Source organism: Mobula birostris, chromosome 4, assembly GCF_030028105.1.
Source record: "Mobula birostris isolate sMobBir1 chromosome 4, sMobBir1.hap1, whole genome shotgun sequence".
Lineage (NCBI taxonomy): Eukaryota > Metazoa > Chordata > Chondrichthyes > Myliobatiformes > Myliobatidae > Mobula > Mobula birostris.
The window spans coordinates 155,602,432-155,615,813 of record NC_092373.1 but is presented as its reverse complement, the minus strand read 5'-3'; the positions used below and the strand labels follow the sequence as shown (position 1 = coordinate 155,615,813).

General features: G+C 41.5%; 1 protein-coding gene across 1 annotated transcript in view; it reads right to left on the bottom strand.

Annotated features, from left to right (window-relative positions):
* Positions 1–4,403: 4,403 nt before the first annotated feature.
* LOC140196676 (uncharacterized) overlaps positions 4,404–13,382 on the bottom strand; it is a 150,813-nt gene continuing 141,834 nt past the window's right edge. Inside the window, exon 28 of the mRNA XM_072256282.1 lies at positions 4,404–6,785. Within this exon, the coding sequence (XP_072112383.1) occupies positions 6,773–6,785 (13 nt within the window). The 3' untranslated portion in view covers positions 4,404–6,772. The remainder of the gene's footprint in view (positions 6,786–13,382) is intronic.

Sequence of the window (13,382 nt, the reverse complement as noted above, 5' to 3'; positions counted from 1 at the left end):
ACAAAGATCCCCCAAAGTTGCAGTACAAGTTGATTGGACGGTAAGAAGGCACATGGCGTGTTGGCCTTCATTAGTCAGGGAACTGAGAACAAGATAATGTTGCAGCTCGGTGAAACTCTGACCTGAGTGAGTCAGAGTTGACTATGGATATTGAATCTGAACTGCCTAGATACACAAGCCTGGGTAGTACAATACAGAGCACAAGCTGTTGCCCTTGTAGGAAGCTCCCCCTCTCCATGCATCTGGTGAGTCTAAAAGAATGGCAGAGACTGATACAGTTTAGTACCAGCAGCATTGAAGGAGTCGCCAGTCAACATTGAACTCAATGTACGACTGCCTTAGGGACTCCAGCTCTGGATTTTTCACTCATGGTTTTCTCCTGAATCCTTCCCCAAGAGCGTGTATAGCCACAAGGCAGCAGAGGTTTGAGATCAGAGCTTTCCTTCTCCTATTTGAGCTTCCAACCACGGCTGATGAGTCCCATCTGCCCAAAGCAACTGGTTTTAAGACGCCAGTAACCCACCTTTGTCTTTATTCCTGTCAGTAGAAATGGTTCTGCTGGGCTTAGTTGCTAAGCCACACGTGAAGGCCAGGAGCTGGACTTGGTTGTCAGAGGCTATTTGAGGTGTACACCTTTGGAAGCATCTAATAGGTAGAAGAAGTTTATCCCCATTATCACCCCCCACTATAGCAACTTTAGGGAACTTTGGTTGACCACACTTGGAATATTATGTTGGGTCAGGGTTGCCTCATTATAGGAAAGAAATGGAAGCTTTAGAGAGGGCACAGAGATTTACCAGGATGATGCCTGGATTAGAATGCATGTCTTATAAGGATTGGTTGAACAAACTGAGGTTTTTCCTTTTGGAGAGGAAGAGAATGAGAGATGATTTGATACAAGTATACAAGATGATAAGAGGCATAGATTGAGTGGACTGCCAGAGACATTTGCCCAGGACAGAAATAGTTAATTCAAGGGTTGGGTGGAAAGTACAGAGGGGATGTCAGAGGCAGTTTTGTTTTTTTTTTACACAGAGAGTGGAAGTGCATGGAACTCACTCCCAGGGATGGTGGTAGAGGTAAATACATTAGGGACATTTAAAAGATGAAATGGATGAATTAGAAATGGAGGGCTATGTAGCAGGGAAGGGTTAGATTGATCTTAGAGTAAGTTAAAGAATTGGCAATTATTATGGGCCAAAGGGCCTGTACTGCACTCTACTGTTCTATCTATATACTACTAAAACTCTCATACTCTGTCTGTTTGTGACCTCCAATTAGCGCAAACGGTACATTACAGTGGCACCTTTTATAGCTAAATCAAATTAAATCTGCTAAATTACAGAATGCAGGCAAAGTTCAGGGTTATATATTCGTATAAAATTGCTCATTCGCCAAAATAAACAGGCTCCCTTTTAACCCAAGACCCAATCGGCCATCGTGGAAATAGGGACGCGACAGCCCGATGCATGCGCATGGCCAGTCTCAGCAACGACACCTACCAGAGCGCAGGGCAGCTCTTTTTCGAGGGGTCACATTCTGCTAATCACCATCAGCATGTGCAGGATTGGGATAGATCTAACTGCCACCCATCAATAAGAGATAATTAAATCTTATTGTAATGACGTACTCCGAGACACCCATAAAACCCTTTGCTGCAGTCAAAAGACAGCGGTGACTATATCACGTCCATTTAGGAGAGCGCCAACCACATCATCAAGAATAATCAGCATCCTTTGGTGTTACTGCTTTGTATCTTCTATCCAGCATTAGGGTAAAAAAAATGGTCAGCCTAATTATGCCACGTGGAAAGGGAAGGGGGACATTATGGTCAAGAGATGACACCAAACGTCGTCGGGAAGCGGCAAGGAGACGGAGAGAACAAGAATCGGATGAGGCCAGGGCCGCACGACTCCAGGAACGAAGAGTCAGGATGATAGAAGAAGCGACAGAGGAGGAGAGGCATACATGTCTCCAGGATCAGAGACAAACAACAAACAGCAGAAGAGATGAAGAGACGGGGGTTGAAAGGGCTGCATGTCTCCAGAATGACAACGAGAGGCACAAGGGTGGCAGAGCAACACTCAGAACATGCTGGAGGAACTCAGCAGGTCGGGCAGCATCCGTGGAAATGTTTGGTCAACGTTTCGGGCTGGAACCCTTTGTCAGGACTGAAGAGGGAGGGGGCAGAGGCCCTATAAAGAAGGTGGGGGGGAGGGTGGGAAGGAGAAGGCTGGTAGGTGCCAGGTGAAAAACCAGTAAGAGGAAAGATAAAGGGGTGGGGGAGGGGAAGCAGGGAGGTGATAGGCAAGAAAAGTGAAGAAGGATTAGGGGAAAGCAAAATGGGTAGTAAAAGGAGGCGGAACCATGAGAGAGGTGATAGGCAGCTGGGGGAGGGGGCAGAGTGAAACAGGGATGGGGGAGGGAGAGGGAGGGAATTACCGGAAGTTGGAGAATTCAATGTTCATGCCAAGGAGCTGGAGACTACCCAGACGGTATATGAGGTGTTGCTCCTCCAACCTGAGTTTAGCCTTATCCTGGCAGTAGAGGAGGCCGTGTATGGACATATCTGAATGGGAATGGGAAGCAGTGTTGAAGTGGGTGGCAACCGGGAGATCCTGTCTGTTGTGGCGGATGGAGCAGAGGTGCTCGACAAAGCGGTCCCCCAACCTGCATTGGGTTTCACCGATGTAGAGGAGGTTACACCAGGAGCACCGGATGCAATAGATGACCCCAACAGACTCACAAGTGAAGTGTTGCCTCACCTGGAAGGACTGTTTGGGGCCCTGAATGGTGGCAAGAGAGGAGGTGTAAGGACAGGTGTAGCACTTACGCTTACAGGGATAAGTGCCAGGTGGGAGATCCATGGGGAGGGACGTATGGATCAGGGAATCACAGAGGGACCGATCCCTGCGGAAAGCAGAGAGGGGTGGAGAGGGAATGATGTGTTTAGTGATGGGATCCTGTTGAAGGTGGTGGAAGTTGTGGAGGATAATGTGCTGGATCCGGAGGCTGATGGGGTGGTAGGTGAGGACAAGGGGAACTCTGTCCCTGTTGTGGTGACAGGAGGATGGGGTGAGGGTCGAAGTGCAGGAAATGGAGGAGATGTGGGTGAGGGCATCATTGACGACAGCAGAAGGGAAACCATGATCTTTAAGGAAAGAGGACATTTGAGATGTCCTGGATGGCAGATAAGCCAGAAATGATGCCATCAAAAGTGTCCTTCGTTAAACGAGGAGGAGCTATATTTGCTTTGCTACGCATTGTTCTTCTTTAATAAACTGAGGTTTACTACTTCAGTTGCCAAAGCAAAGCGATACCAATAGCATTCAGGAAAATTTCATGTTCATTCTGGTCACATCAGACTGCACTACCCTTCTCTCAAAGGGTGCCCCAATGGGTCACCCCGTTGTCTAGTGTTCTACTAATGGCCTTATCACTCTGTCACGATTCAATCATACTGTTGTTTCTTTTCATGCCTTGTGGCATATCAGGTGGCATTTTTGATGTTTCTGTAGCATTTTGACTTTTTTTTTTAATGAGGCCAAGTTACTAGCACAATGCTCAACCCAGTACAGAAGGAAATCTTGACCAGATCTGAACTTAGGACCATTTGCCTTGTAGTCTGGTACAGATGCCACTACACCACCAGCTGGCATATTTCGTCGTATAGCTATCTAAATTTCCTGATCTTTTTCCCATTTCATTAATTTTTCAACTTCATTATTCCTCAAACTAAAATTAACCATTTTGGAATTCACTAAAATGTTCCACATCTATCTACTTGGTACAACTGAATTTTGGTAGAGTATTGTTAGCTATGCCTCTAATTTTGTACCATCTGAAAATCTTGACACTAAACCTTCAACTTCTGAAATGTGTCCCCTTCCCACTAAATTCCTACTACTTTCTATTTTCTAGTCACTTTGCTACATAATCCCAAATGATTGTTTCAAAATAATTAACATTAGAATTTAGTACATTCAATCCATTTTAGTTACAAGTTAATTTATCCCATGTCCCATCAATCCCCCTCAATATCTTTTTGCAGGTGACGAAAGTGGCATTGTAGCTTGTGACACTGAAGATTTATTGCCAAATTATGTGTTCAGGGTTGCATCATGTAACAACTCAATTAAAACTGTGCAAGTACATTTGAGTTGCTTCTTATTGAGGATTTATCACCTTGTGTATGTTCATACGATAATAAAATTCCTATATCAACTTTTGCTGCTCTTTGAACAGAACACCAGAGACAACTAATATCCACATCCAAAATTGAAAGGAAATAAGCCCATGAAATCCAAATGACTTCCTAATTTAATTTTAATACAAAATGCATACATTATACAAATGCATAGAAATCATTTACATGTTACCAGCTTATAAAAATAACCTTACAATTTTATTAACATGTAAATCAACAGGATTTTAAGTAATTTTAGTGCTATTTAATAAACATTTTATAAACGAGTGATGTACATCCATTTAAGAAACATTAGGGACTACGCTACATGTATTCCACAATATGTACATTAGAAATCTGAGGACATTTCCATATGCTTCTATATTTAACAAAATGCATATCTAAACTTTATTCATTTTTACAAGGACCTTGTGCACTAAAGGAAAATAATCTCATCCAAGTCATATACAGTATAGAAACCATAACACGATCTTAGTAAAGAGTTTGGCTTGGAGAGACAAAAATCAAACCTTTTTGGCTTTTAATGAAATCCAGTATGGATGTTTAATTCCTGTTTGCCTTCATAAGGCACTGAAGGATTCACAATGTGCAAGACACAATGTTGGCTAGAAATCCAATCCCGGTCAGGGGACCAAATACACTATATTGAATCATCAGCAGTAATATTCAGCTTCTGAAATTTAGTTGCAGTAAAACCAAAAATTTCAGAGGAAGATTCCAAAATGCTGATGCTACCATAGAGTGCAACTGAGCAAGGGTGAATCTCTAGGCATGTGTGTTTATATACAGTATGTAGAAACAATGAAAACCTTCTCTGTGGTGCACATTTTTACTGTACATTCACTTCTTTCTCACACCAGTTTATAAAAAAGTATAGACGTGAAGATTGATTCACATCTGCTGGTTTTATGTAAGCAGATTAAAGTTTAGATTTGCTGTTTTCACAAGGCCACCATACAATATCAACAATTCATGCACTGCAGTTTCATATTAACAAATATTACAAGGGGTTTGAGGAAAAGGAGTGCAAAGGGACACCATCATTTGTTCCATTTCCTCACTTCAACAGAACAAGTCTGTCTCATGCAAGAATAAAAAAAACACTGGCTAAACTTACCACATTTTTTACCAGTAAGTGAAGGTTTAAAGTTTCTGCTACCTCATTAAAATGGTACAGAATATAACTGATAATTAATCATGTTTCAATTATAAAGGTTCAATTTGAAACATGTACCTTGTGACAAAGTAAGGCATAAACTATTACATATTAACCTTTCAATACAGTTATCACATCCAATCATATCAGCCTAAGGTGTTTGGGGAGAATTTTAGCATCAAAAATTTCCGGTGTCTAATTGTTCAATGGACTGTCAGAGAATCCTAAAGAATTATTCAAGAGTATTTCTATGTCATAATGGAAAGAGCTGTTATTACTATTATCTTGTTCTATTGTCAAATACAATGGTTGTTCAATCTAGCAGCAATCAATGAATTACCCTTTCAGACTAGTGCCTGTATATTAGAAGGAAATTACTTGTAAACGCTAATTTAAGGACAGCAGTTTTACTTTTTTAAACTGATCTATTAGTGTGTTCCATTTTGTAAAATATAAATTTGAAGGTACATTTCTTATTCAGGTGCAATAGACAATGAAAAGTGCAAACAAGCAGTTTTAAACTGTACACATAATATACAAATATAGAACAAATGACAAGAAAGCACTTTTGCCCCCAAACAGTCCTGAGATACACTTCAAAGGAAGTGAAATGTTAAACAAATTTGTTGACTGAAATCTGTACTCCAAAAGTAATTGTATTTTTTAAATGCCACCCAATAAGCTAAGCATGGCATAGTTCATTCATCGCCAGCACATGTACAGGTTTCAAAACACAACAGTCCCATAATAACAGAAGATGTATTTCCACTATTAAATGGATTGCGTAAATTAAATTTAATAGGAGGGGGCTTCTGTTATTTTTTTTTGTCCAAGATATTGATCATCAACTAAAATACATTGAATATAATATGCATACACCTATACAACAAGTTTAAAACTTATTTGTTTTACAATGATTGAATAGGCAACATTATATGCTGAACATTGTTATTTCTAAAATAAATGTGCTGTTCTTTATCTGTTTTCAGAAGCAGAACAATGGCACCGCAACACTTTTCTATTTAAAATTTGGATTGGTTCCATTTTATTTCATGTTTAGTTAGCTATTAACTGCTTCTTTATTATTAAAAAAAATGAAAAGTGCACCAGGACATTTGACACAAAAGACCAGTTCAACAATCTGGAATTTTGGCAAGGAATACAAAACTGGAATAAGGTGGAGAGGTAGTATGAGAATTAAATACCTGGCAACAAATTAAAGGCAAAGATTAATTCAAGGCTGCAGCTTTTGTTGGGATTTAGCACCTAATTAGGAGTGGAGAAAATTTTTTCATTCAGCAGAGACTCCATGTCTGTACTCAGACTGCAGCAACTCATCAATTTCCTAAAGGAGTTTCTTTGACAAACAGTAGTGCATGTTTAGACCTTCCAGTCAAAGCCTGCATTCCTTAATCTTCATATCTGCAAACATTTGAAAAAAAGGTAAACATGATTTATTTGTCAATTTTTTTCATTTTATTGTATTTTATATATGCTTATAGTGCCTACCACAGCATTTCCCATAGATTGACTGTTATTGTGACCAAAGCTTTGAATTGAGACAGATAAATTGTAACATAGATTTTAAAGTTCAACCACACTATAAATCTGTGCAAAATACAGACTGAGCTTCATAAATGTCTTACCAAACTGACATACTACAAAATACTGCAGAATTGGAATTAATGTGGAAACTGCTGGAAATTCATAGCTGGACAGACACCATCTGCAATTGCCAGGGTTATAGTTTCAAGTTAATGATTTTCAAAGAAAAACTGGGAAAAATTTGGGATAAGTAGATATTTAAATGCCAATAAAAGGGAAGTGGAAGAGACAAGTCTGCAATTGGGTAGAATACAAGACTGAACAAAGCAAGGAATGATAGTACAAAGTAAAAGTGTGGTAGCAGAACAAGAAACAAATCAATGACTGTTTTACTACCTGGATTGTATACTAAAATAATTTATACTCACCCACTCTTTTTAACCTACCAAGATATGTACTGAGTCAGTTACATCTTACATACAAAGAGTGGTGTGGTTATTGTTAATTTTAATACCAATACTCTGCTTGCTTGGTACTTCATGTTATTTTAATAGGAACTGCAGCCAGTGCTGATCAGTGGGAATCCTTGTTTGAAGGTTCTAATGTAATACCACACAATGTTTTTGGAAAGCACGCTGTGCAATAATGTTATCAAACTGTCAAGGACATCAACTTCTATCTACCCTTGTTTTGTCTAAAACTTTGATTTAATACTGAGGTCTCACAGTAACTACCACCTTTTTACCATGGGTATGGTTACATTATCAACAGGCGCTTTTGGACACTAGCAGAAGATTCAGAGTTAGCCACTGATCAGCCCAGCCCGACCATCATCTGACACTAACCTAGTCCTCTCCCACCCCTTTGTAAATAAGCTTGTGCACATCATCTCTTTCCAGGTCTGAGGCCACTAGCTTTGGACACATTAATCAAGGTTTCTTTTGCCATACTTAATTAGACTGACTTATTTGCATGAAGGCCTTCCCACTTAAGATATGCCAGATGAAACTCACACATCTCCTGTGATATTATACCTCCATAACTTTAGCTCTCAAATATTTCTTCCACGACTAAAAATGCCATTAATTTAACTTCTACTTTATGTGCAAAATAAGACTACAAGGCATAGGAGCAGAACTAGGCTATTCAGCCCATCAAGTACGCTCCATCATTCAATTATGGCTGATTTATTATGCTTTTCAACCCCATTCTCCTGCCTTCTCCCCATAACCTTTGATGCCCTTACTAATCACGAACCTATCAACTTCCACTTTAACTATACTCACTGACTTGGCCTCCACAGTCATCTTTAGTAATATAATCCAGAGATTCACCACCTCTGGCTCAAGAAATTCCTCATTATCTCTGTTCGAAAGGGAATCCTTCTATTCTGTAGGTTTCCCCAGTGGTGCTAGACTTCTCCACGATAGGAAACATCCTCTCCATGGCTACTCTATCTAGGCCAGGGGTTTCCAACCTCGGGTCCACAGACCTTTCGCTTAATGGTATTGGGCCATGGGATAGAAAAGGTTGGGACCCTCTGATATGGGCATTTCAATATTTGATAGGTTTCAGTAAGATCCTCCCTCATTCTTCTAAATTCCAACAAGTACAGTCCCAGAGTCATCAAATGGTCCTCATATGTTAACCCTTTCATTGCCGGAGTCATACTCGTGAACCTCCTCCCAACCCTCTTCTGTGCTAGCTCCTTTCTTAGATAAGGGTCTCAAAACTGCTCACAGTTCTGCAAGTGTGGTCTGACCACTGCCTTTTAAATTCTCAGCATTGCACCATTGCTTTTATACTCTAGTCCTCTTGAAATATATGCAGTCACTGCATTTGCATTCCTTGGTATAGCTATAGCTCAACACTTAACACCATCATTCCTAAGTCCTGATCAAAAAGCTAGAGAACCAAGGCCACTGTACCTCCCTCTGTAACTGGATGCTCGACTTCCTAACCAGAAGAGCACAGTCTGCGCAGATTGGAACTAACTTCTCCACCTTGCTGACAATCAACACTGGCACACCTCAGGGATGTGTGCTTGGCCCACTGCTCTACTCTCTCTACACCCATGACTGTGTAGTTAGGTACAGCTCACATGCCATCTGTAAATTTGCTGATGATGCAAAAATTGTTGATAGGATTTCATATGGTGACGAAAGGACAGACAGGAGCAAAATATGACAGTTAGTTGAGTGGTGTCGCAGCGGCAACCTTGCACTCAGCGTCAGCAGGACTAAAGAGCTGATTGTGGACCAGAAAGAGTAAGACGAGAGAACATAAATTAATTGTCATAGAGTGATCAGAAGTGGAGAGAGTGAGCAATTACAAGTTCCTGGGTGTCAATATCTCTGAGGACCTAAACTGGATGCAACATATTGCAGCAGCTATAAAGAAGGCAAGACAGTGACTATATTTCATTGGGAGTTTTGAGGAGATTCAGTTTGTCAAATAAAACACTCAAAAACTTCTACAAATGTGCTGTGGAGAGCATTCTGACTGGCAGCATCACTGTCTGGTATTGGGGGGTGGGGCGGCAGCACAAGATCAAAGTTAAGTTGCAGAAACTGTAAAATTAATCAGCTCCATTATGGGTACTAGCCCCTGTAGTATCCAAGACATCTTCAAGGATCGGTGCCTTAGGAAGGCGGTGTCCATCATTAAGGACTGCCACTGCCCAGGACCTGCGCTCTTCACACTGTTACTGTCGAGACGGAGGAACAGAAGCCTGAAGACACACTATCAGCAATTCAGGAACAGCTTCTTCCCCTCTCGCACCTGATTTCTAAATGGATATTAAACCCATGAACATTACCTCACTACTTTTTTTATTTCCGTTATTTTTTGCACTACATATTTTAATCTAACTATTTAAATGACATATATACATTTAGTGTATTTCAGTTTTTTCTCTATATTTATTTATCATGTATTTCTGCTTCTGCTGCTGTAAAGTTAACAAATTTCGCAACGTTTGCACACGATATTAAACCTGTACTGATTCTGATTACTACAGCCTGAACCTGCAAGTTAACCTTAAGGGAATGCTGCGGGAGGACTCCCATGTCCCTTTGCACCTCTGATTTATGAATTTTCCCCCCACTATGCCAACTGGTGGTGTAGTGGCATCCGCACTGAACTTCAAGGCAGATGGTCCTGAGTTCAAATCTAGCCGGTTCCCAACCTGGGCAGCTGCAGTATCTGCATGGAAGAAAGGCCTGGCAATCTGCTTGGTATCTTGCCATGAAAACCCTGTGGAACTAATGGTCCATGAGGTCACAGAGAGTCGGATTCGTCTTAATGACTGAACATCGTGCTTTTATTCCTTTTATTAAAGTGTAGACGATACACTTACCATTGGCCACTTTTTTGTCCATATCTCCTAATCTGACTAAGGTCCTTCTGCAGATTGTCTGCTTCCTCAACATTACCTGCCCATCCACCTATCTTTGTATTGTCAACAAACATGTCCAGAAATCCCTCAATTTCAAATCATTGACATGTAATATGAAAAGAAGTTGTCCCCACACCTACTCCTGCAGAAAACTACTAGTCACTGGTAGCCAACCAGGAAAACCCCTTTGTTCCAATTCTTTGACCCCTGTCAGTCAACCAATCTTCTGTCCATGCTAGTAGCTTTCCTGTAGTACTATAGGGTTGAGGGATTATTTAACAAGGTCATTTAGATAAAACTTAGAAATGAGAAGGGGATAGTCACCTAGGTGGGGTTATATTATAGACCCTCCAGTATTCAACAGGAACTTGAGAAAAGATGTGTCAAGAAATTGCATGTAGCTGTAAAATCAGCAGGGTAGTACTTGCAGGCTTTTACAATTTCCTGATTTTTGAGGGGGCCACCCTGAGTGCAAACAGCCTGGATGGGGCAGAATTTGTGTGGTCTGTCCAAAAAATTTCCTCATTCTATATGTAGAGGGACCTACTCAGTAATGAGCCATACTGGACCTCTTAGTGAATGAGACAGGCTAAGTAATAGTGGCAGTCGAGGAGCAGATTGGGTCCAGTGACCAGAATTCTAATAGTTTTAAAATTATTATGGACATAGATAGAATAGGTTCACGAGTTTAAGTACTGAACTTGATTTGGGCCCATTTTGAGGACCTTAGGCAGGAGGTGGGGTCAATTGGGTGACCCTATTTAACAGCAAAGGAACCATTAGCAAAGTGGGAGACTCGTTAAAGGTTATATCAGAGTCCAGGGTCAGTATTGTTCTTGTTAGGGTAAAGGGTGGACATACCAAGTTCGAGGAACTCTGGCTGATGGAAGATATTGAGGTTCTGGTCAGGAAAAAGAAAGAAGCATACATCACCTTTAGGCAGCTAAGTACAAATGAATCCCTTGATGAATATAACAAGCTTAAGATCAGGCTCTAGAGGGAAATCAGGAAGGCAAAAAGAGTAGATGAGATGGATTTTGCATGCAGGGTTTAAGATAATCCAACAGGGCTGCCTTTGTGTGAAGCTGCAGGCGATGATTGAAATTTTCAATGTCTATTTCCCCTTTGTGTTTACTCAGCAGAATATCATAGATGCTAAAGAAATTAAGAGTGTTAAGCAGTGAGGATTTGGATCATATACATATTATGAGGAAGAAGGTGTTTGCAGCCTCAAAGTGCATTAAGGTGAGTAAATCCCCAGGGCCTCACCAAGAACACCCCCCACCACCCACCAACTATATGGGAGGCCAAGGAGGAAATCACAGAAGACCTTACAGAGATATCTGCTATGTCATTAGCCACTGAAAATGTTAAAGAAAATTGAAGGGTGGCTAATTTTGTTCCACTGTTCAAGGAGGGTAGTAGGGATGGGCCAGGGAGCTGTAAGGCTTATGAACCTAATTTCAATTGCAGGGAAGTTACTGGACAGAATTATGAGAGGCAAGATTGACCATCACTTGGATAGTCAAGGCCTGATCAGGAATAGTCATACAGTTTCGTGTGTGTCAGATCATGTCTTACAAAATCATGGCATTTTAAGTATACATCCACTGGCATTGGTGCTAAATATACAATATACAAACAGTAGCTACTTTATTAGGTGCACCTGTACACCTGCTTGTTAATACAAATATCTAATCAGCCAATCATTTGGCAACAACTCAATGTATAAGAGCATGCAGTCACAGACAAGAGATTCAGGTGTTAAGCAAATAAGCAATATGTCCATACATGATGAGGCTAAACTCAGGTTGGAGGAGCAACACCTCATATACCGTCTAGGTAGTCTCCAGCCCCTTGGTATGAACATAGAATTCTCCAACTTCTGGTAATTCCCTCCCCCTCCCTTCCCCTATCCCTATGTCACTCTGCCCCCTCCCCCAGCTGCCTACCACCTCCCTCTTGGTTCCACTTCCTTCTACTACCCATTGTGTTTTCCCCTATTCTTTCTTCACCTTTCCTGCCTATCACCTCCCTGCCTCCCTTCCCCCACCCCTTTATCTTTCCCCTTACTGGTTTTTCACCTGGAACCTACCAGCCTTCTCCTTCCCACCCTCCCCCCACCTTCCTTATAGGGCCTCTGCCCCTTCCCTCTACAGTCCTGACGAAGGGTTCTGGCCCGAAACGTCGACCAATCTTTTCCATGGATGCTGCCCGACCTGCTGAGTTCCTCCAGTGTGTTGTGAGTGTTGCTTTGATCCCAGCATCTGCAGATTATTCTGTGTTTAAGATTCAGGTGTTGTCCAGATCAAACGTCAGAATGGGCAAGAAATATGATATAAATGCCTTTGGCTGTGGAATGATTATTGGTGCTTTGAGTATCTCAGAAGCTGCTGATCTCCTGGGATGTTCACGCACAGCAGACTAGAGTTTACAAAGAATGGTGCGAGAAACAAAAAAACATCCAGTATGTGGGAGTTCTGTGAGCAAAAATGCCTTGTTAATGAGAGAGGTCAGAGGAGTGCAAACACGAGGAGATCTGCAGATGCTGGAAATTCAAACAACACACACAAAATGCTGGTGGAATGCAGCAGGCCAGGCAGCATCTATAGGAAGAAGTACAGTCGACGTTTCGGGCCGAGACCCTTCATCAGGACTAACTGAAAGAAGAGATGGTAAGAGATTTGAAAGTGGGAGGGGGAAGGGGAGACCCGAAATGATAGGAGAAGACAGGAGGGGGAGGGGTGGATCTAAGAGCTGGAAAGTTGATTGGCAAAAAGGGTACAAGGCTGGAGAAGGGAAAGGATCATGGGACAGGAGGCCTCGGGAGAAAGAAAGGGGGAGGGGAGCACCAGGGGAAGATGGAGAGAAGGCAAGGAGTTATTGTGAGAGGGACAGAGAGGGAGAGAAAAAGGGGGAGGGGTGAGAGGAATAATTAATTAATTAATTAATAAGGGATGGGGTAAGAAGGAGAATTGCCAAACTGGTTCAAACTGAAAGGAAGATGACAGTAACTCAAATAACCATGTGTTGCAACAGTGGTGTGCACAAGAGCATCTCTGAACACACAACATGTT